The sequence below is a fragment of the Notothenia rossii genome, assembly GCF_949606895.1.
Source record: "Notothenia rossii genome assembly, chromosome: 10".
Lineage (NCBI taxonomy): Eukaryota > Metazoa > Chordata > Actinopteri > Perciformes > Nototheniidae > Notothenia > Notothenia rossii.
The window spans coordinates 57,789,859-57,796,777 of NC_136908.1; the positions used below are offsets into that span (position 1 = coordinate 57,789,859).

The 6,919-nt window shown below is 39.0% G+C and overlaps 1 protein-coding gene across 1 annotated transcript; it reads left to right on the top strand.

The window, feature by feature from the left end:
- Positions 1–1,199: 1,199 nt before the first annotated feature.
- On the top strand, positions 1,200–6,601 carry ifrd1 (interferon-related developmental regulator 1). The gene is made up of 12 exons (XM_079653424.1): positions 1,200–1,428; positions 3,092–3,196; positions 3,475–3,556; positions 3,783–3,907; positions 3,995–4,152; positions 4,304–4,354; positions 4,446–4,624; positions 4,726–4,834; positions 4,988–5,122; positions 5,227–5,355; positions 5,745–5,840; positions 5,939–6,601. Exons 1-12 carry the CDS (start codon positions 1,398–1,400, stop codon positions 6,023–6,025), a joined length of 1,287 nt encoding a protein of 428 aa, XP_079509550.1. The 5' UTR covers positions 1,200–1,397; the 3' UTR covers positions 6,026–6,601.
- The last annotated feature ends 318 nt before the right edge of the window (positions 6,602–6,919 follow it).

Here is a 6,919-nt window from a genome sequence, read left to right on the forward strand (position 1 = left end):
GTCTGTTATCTTGTAAACGTTAGAATTGCTACACACAATGGTGTACATATTCTGCATGGCAAATGAACCCACATCATGCATTTTTTTTAGAAGACAGTATTGTAAATCGTTGTTTATAATCTCCTTTTTCTAATGCATTATATAATAATAAGATAACTGCATCAGAGCAGAGGACTATCTGTTGTATCAAAGTCCTTTAATCACAGCATCAAAGATGAATAAAATGATGGCCTCAATTGCATCACAGTGACCACTCATCACCGTGTCAATTGCATTACAGAAGTGTATCACAATAATAAAGGACGTGGTCACAGAAGGCTATTGCAGCAGAGAGGCCTAATGCCATCAGCTCTTTAAAGATCCATATGTTATTACAGGTAGTTTTAGAGGTTGGACTCTAAGTAGCAGTACCATAATGCACAATACATCAATGGAGGAAGCATTGAGATTTGTGACTTAAGTAGAAGTTGAAAGTAATCTGGAAATGTGATTCAAGTTTTAAAAGTCATTTTTTTCAATAACATTCATCTGAAAACTGAAATAAATTCAACATTTAAAAAAATAAATTCTTAAATAATTAAATGAAAACCAATTCAGTTTATTTTAGTGTATTACATACATCACTGATTATTAATTTTAAGCTTTAATTGGATATATTGTTGAGTAATGTTATATTTCAAAAATATAACATTTGTATAATCCTTCTTTATTTATATATTTTATTGTTGTTATTATTATTATTATTATTATTATTATTATCATTATTATTATTATTATTATTATTATTATTATTATTATTATTATTAGGTAGTAGGGTAGAAGTATACCATGAAATAACACGAAAAAACAAAAGTAAATTGTAAAAATCATCACAACGCTGCTTTGTTACTAAATGTATAACCTGACAACATTGTATCGCGTTTTTATCAAATTCTGTTCTACACTCGCATGGTCGTTCAATATAGCACATCGGATCCTATATAAATATAATATATCTTATATTTCCCAACAACTGTTTACAACATTACACTTCACCAATGTAATCTAATAGACATTGTTCTCTGTATACATCATAATATAGAGCCCACCGTTCTGTTGCCAGCATCACGGGCGAACACACGCGAAACCTGTTCCTGTTCCCCTGATTGGTCAGCATTGCCGGGAAACCTCCTCGCGACATCAGCCGGTATAAATACTCCGAGCCGCCTTGTTTTTACGCAGCCCCGTTTTATGAGGGAAAATGTATCGTCTCGGCCAACAATCTAGCTCCAAGATCGCCTTCAATTCCTTTTTATCCGCTGTGCCACGGGAAAATTTTCATTTTACGAGACAATATAATAAAAACTGGTCGAGTATTGGCTGATTTTTGATCATATTATACATTTTTCTGCACGAAAATGCCGAGGACTAAGAAGAAGAAAAGCAAGGGTAAGTAAGCGAGCGACCGCATTGCTTTGGCCTAATTTATTCGACATGCCGACGGTAGTTGTAGTTCTATTCGTGTTTTCAATCCATGTAATAGATTTGGACGTGCTTGCAGAAAGAACTACAGACGCCATATGCTGGCCTACGTCAAAACACAAAGCTGGCTAGCCGTGGTCACACAACGCATTGCTCTTACAAAACGTGCCATAATATGATGCTTTTGTCTTATAATTATTGGCACACAACTTAAGTAACCTTAAACGAATGTTTAGTTCTCATAAGCCCCTAACTGATGTCGCTATTTACAAGCTAACGCCAGCTAGCTAATGTCAACTCCACACTAGCATAATAACGTACAGCTTTGGTTGCTAGGTGAAGTTAATTTAAGCAATCACATGTTGACAGTTGACCGTGTTTAAAGCATTAGTAGACGAATAATTACCTTTTTGTGGGCCTACAAATTAAAGACATTATGTAAGCTAACTCCAATTAGGTGAAGTGAGTTCGTCTTGTCTGAAAACACTGACCTCAAATCATCTTTACCCGAATGTCTGACTCCTATTCAGTCTGACTGAAGTTGGCTGACTTTAAATAACCATGTATGGAAGATAACCGTTTTTATATTGGTTTGTATAGAGTTATTATTGTCTCCACAGAAGGCAGACATTTTGCACTCCAGACACCAGGGTGGAAAAGAGGCGGTGCCCGGTTCTCAGAATGCATCTGTCGTGGTGGAGAGTCCACGTCAACAAATAGAAATAGCCTCTTAAGTGGATAAAATAGCCTTTTTCCAAATTAGCTGACAGTGACTAAATATAGCTTTCCTCATGACTGAACAAGTCCTTTTTTATTCTTGATTGTAACTACGTCAAAACTTGTTCTTACAGTGCCAAGCTCACCAGCATTTTGTTTCAGAGGTTAGTTCAGGTAAGGCCTGTTGAATCTGGTTACAGTGAACAGACATGAAGAAAGTCATTTCCTATATTTTTTTCGAACAAATAAAACAACCAAAGCTTTATTGTTTTGAAATACTAAACAGACTCAAGATGTTCACACCCTTTCTTAGCTGTGATTTTTCACACTCTTCATGCTTTTGGTAAGAACCTTTTAATATATTCACTATTGTCTGACGGCCATGCAAGTATTCTATGTTTTGAAGGGTCTGTTTTAAACAGGATTTCATTCCAATTAATAATATTTGGACAAGTTCCCTTCTACACTGATACTCATTTGTACTCTGATTAGGACTTACAAAGACAAATGGCTTCCTCCTTGTCTTATGTCCTACCTTTCTGTTGTGCTTCTTGACTATCCCAGTTAAATATCTTCCCTATTCTGAATAGTAGCTTCAAAGTTAAGAGTAATCCTCATGGCAAGAGCTTATGTCACGTAGTTCAGTTGTGTTAACCTGTGTCCCTTAACCTGACCATGATGTTGTGTTTACACTGTCAACACATGTGTGGGCTTCCCTTGACAGCATGTGGCATTTTCATGAGATAATGAAAGTACAGCAGGATAAGGTGTACAAAGGACATAATGCAGATTAGATTACTGCAGTGGTTTTTGGTCTACCTGTGAGCAGCTGGTGTTGCATAATGGACTCGCTGTACTAATGCATTTGATTTGATTAGGCTGAATTGTGTTTTCTATGCTTGTGTTTTTTCAGGGGGCCAGCATGGAAATGTGCAGCCTTTCAGTGATGAGGATGCCTCCATTGAGACCCTCAGTCATTGCAGCAGCTACAGTGACACTGCCAGTGTGGCAGAAGAAGGTAGGTTTGTTTACCTTTGCACATTGTGTGTTTTATGTCTGATTCTACTTGTGAGTATGTATGATTTTGTGTGTGTCTGCATGAGCCAACACTTGTTGCACAAACAAGAAAAGCAAATCTTGGGCAAATGTTTGCATTAAACTACCTTTGTTTATTTTTCTTGAAACAAAGACCACCCTTAACATTTAGACAACCCTACTATGAAAAGTGCAATTCATCCAATGTGTCAATACTGTGTAGTATTATGGACAAGTGTCTAAATGTTGTGGTGTTGCCAGGTGGCGAGGCCAGTGAGGACGCAGCCCTGGAGGATTTCCAGTACAAACTGAAGGGGTTCATAGATAGCACGGTTGACAAGAGGTAATAACAAGTTCAGAGGTATTCAGTTAAGTTAAAGATCCTGACAAGTCTATTCACCATGTGTTTAGTGAACTTATATCAAAGTAGGGATGCACCAGCAAGGCCACTTTATTGCTATTGTTAGAAAGGAACACATTAGAGATCTTTTTTTATAATTTGATTAGAATGAGGTTGAGGAAGAAAGAGAGATTTGCAGGAATGAAGGATTGTGTACCTGTTTCCTCAGTGCGAAGACCAGGCAAGGAGCGTTGGATGGGCTTAAGACGGCCATGGCCACACGGATTCTGTACGAGTTCATCTCCGAGAGGAGGATGACCATCACAGACAGCATCGAACGCTGCCTCAAGAAAGGTACCAGAAAAGATACAAAAACAGATTCAGCTGTTGGATCCATTTGATATTTTTGGGCGTTCTGTGATAAGTCTATTTACCTTCCAGGAAAAGGAGAGGAGCAGCGAGCAGCAGCTTCTTTGGCCTGCCTGCTGTGTATCCAGCTGGGATCAGGCATCGAGAGCGAGGAGGTATTCAAGACTCTGAAACTCATCTTCAAAAACATCCTGGCAGATGGATCTGCCAACATTCAAGCCAGACAGGCCGTGAGTACCTGAGAATGTTTGACGCAGAGCATTACCTATTCTGATTATAAGACGTTGGTAGAATGCATCATTGACAGGAATCAGTATCTGTTACAATGTGGTTGTTTTGGTTTTCCTGTATGTGTTGATCAAATCTCTTTTCCTCTTATAGGTTGCAACAAGTCTAGGCCTCTGTACTTTAGTGGCAGAAGATGACATTCTGGTGAGTCATAGTTAGAATACACTTTCTAGCATTTCTTTTTGCACTGTGCAAACCCCAGTCCTGATAGGATTTCTTCTACCTCCTGCTGTAGGACGTGCACGCTACCATGGAGTGCTTTGAGAATCTGTTCACCCGGTCCTACGCGAGAATGGATGGCACCTGTCCTTTGATCAGTCCCCAGACGAGCCAGCTCCACACCAACGCCCTGCTGTCCTGGGCTCTGCTGCTCACCATCTGCACTGCCAATCAGCTCAAAGACGTACTGCGCAAGTAAGACCCTGAACTAAATCTGACAGCATACACTTTTTTTTTTTATTATACTGCAATCCAGACCAAGATAAACGCTGAACAATTTCTTTTTTGTTACGCAGACACCTGCCAAAACTACCAAGATTGTTGGAAAGTGATGACGTCAACATGAGAATTGCTGCAGGGGAAACCATTGCGCTGCTCTTTGAGTTGGCCAGAGACATGGATGCTGTAAGTTCTTAGGAAGTGTCAGGAATAAATAACTATCGTTGAATTCAAAAGGTGCTATTTTGGCGCCATTATGCATCTTAACTCATACATTTAGTCTGTTGGCTGTCTGTTCTTTGAAATGAATGCAGCATTTCTTTCTCCGTGTCCCTTCAGGAGTTTGAGTTTGATGACTGGGATGAGCTGAGTGACAAACTGAACGCATTGGCCACCGACTGTAACAAACACAGAGCAAAGACAGACAAGAGGAAGCAGCGGTCGGTGTTCAGGGACGTACTTAGAGCTGTTGAGGTGGGTGTTCTCGAGACAAATCAAAAGGGACTTTCTTACAGAATGATTAAAGATTTCTGTATGTAGTTTTTTTTTCTCACATCCTTCTTCTATTAACCTTCCAGGAAAGTGACTTCCAGCCTGAGACCATTCGATTCGGCACAGAGCGCATGATCATCGACAGCTGGGTCAGAAAAAGAACATACGATGCCTTCAGGGAGTTCGTCGGCTCTGGGATGAACTACCACCTACAGGTGTGTTTTTATGAGTAACTCACAAACTTGAAATGTGAATGCATGCGGCTTGACTTTTCAATTTAATGGCACTGCAGTGTTCCTCCTACATTGACGCAGCACTAAAACACAATAGAGATCTGTAGTCCTGCCTGATGCAGGGAGACAACACTTGCAGCTTGATTTAGGATTATGTTAAAGAGAGAGAAAAAAGGCAGTACAAGAAGCTTGTTGGAAAGTATAATGCCGGGTCAGTGCTTAGGGGAATGTTTTTAAAAGGGAAGATTAGACAATGGAACATATTTTAGAGCACGTTACTTTAAAAGGTCTCTGAAGTGAAGGAAGCTGTGGTTCGGATGTGTGCTATGATTGGCAAGTCATTTCTAATTAGTTTTATTTGACTTCTCAAGGCAAATGAATTCATCAGAGACGTTTTTGAACTGGGACCACCGATGCTCGTTGATTCAGCCACGATGAAGGCCATGAAAATCTCTCGCTTTGAAAGGGTATGCACAAGTTATTCAAATGAAATGAATCATTTTTATGACATTAAACATGCCGTCTATAATGGACTTTTTATTAACATTTTCTCTCCTTTTTCCAGCATCTCCACAACTCTGCTGCATTCAAGGCTCGGACCAAGGCCAGAAACAAGTTCAGGGACAAGCGGGTGGATGTGGGAGAATTTTAACATCAGTTTCTTTTTCACTTCTAATACCCTATTTATCATGGTTTCCTGCTTCTTCTTTTTTTTGGTGAATTATTAAGAGGTTTAGTCAATTTCCTCCTCGCTCAAAATCTGTTTTTGTGTGTCAGACATTCACTTTCTGTAGATTTTAAAAGGTGGCGCCGCTATCACATTCTCTACTCCTGTAGTGGACCAAATTCTTTTTACATCCTAAATCTGTAGAAGGTGAACGTGCGATAATCCAACAGTAGTTATTGAGCATCTATCCACATAATCAGTGGTGTTGTACATAGAGTGTATATTTCTTTGCTCCCCATGTTAATAATCAGTGGCCTTTTTTTTTTTTCAACATAAGTTATATATCCATTTGTCAGACTTAATCCTGCACATAGGTTTAATTAGGTCATTGTAATGTTAAGATATACTTGTGATCCAACCCTTTGATGGATTTGTATTTAGTTGCACTACCTAAGTGGGTTACTTCTGTAGAACCTCGGTAAATATTGTGTTGTCCTTTTTAAGTATTGGGTATATAATTTGAAAAGAGCAAAAATTGTGAAATAAACACTAAAGCTGTAAGAGATGAAGTCCTTATGGTTTGTTATGATACATTACACTTTACTTAAAGGGACCCCATTGTGCTTTTAGGTGTTTTCCCTTACCTGAAAAAAAAAAAATGTCCTTAAGTTCTCTATGGCGCTCAAACACATTGTACGTGAATGGCTAAGGGGCGGGACATCTATAAATGTTTGACGAATCACAACAGAGCCAACCAGCTAACCAATCAGAGCAGACTGGGCTCTGGTTTCAGACAGAGGGTGAAAAGACACAGGCAGTATGAGAGAAATAAAGACCTTTTTAGAACATTAAAGTATGTAAACATGTCACCGTAGATAC

Excerpts from the sequence above, each read along its gene's own strand:
- ifrd1 (XM_079653424.1), top strand. The coding sequence starts at position 1,398 with ATGCCGAGGACTAAGAAGAAGAAAAGCAAGG. Across the intron at positions 4,153-4,303 it reads ACATTCAAGCCAGACAGGCC|GTTGCAACAAGTCTAGGCCT; the intron begins GTGAGTACCTGA and ends TTCCTCTTATAG. Across the intron at positions 4,355-4,445 it reads TGGCAGAAGATGACATTCTG|GACGTGCACGCTACCATGGA; the intron begins GTGAGTCATAGT and ends CTCCTGCTGTAG.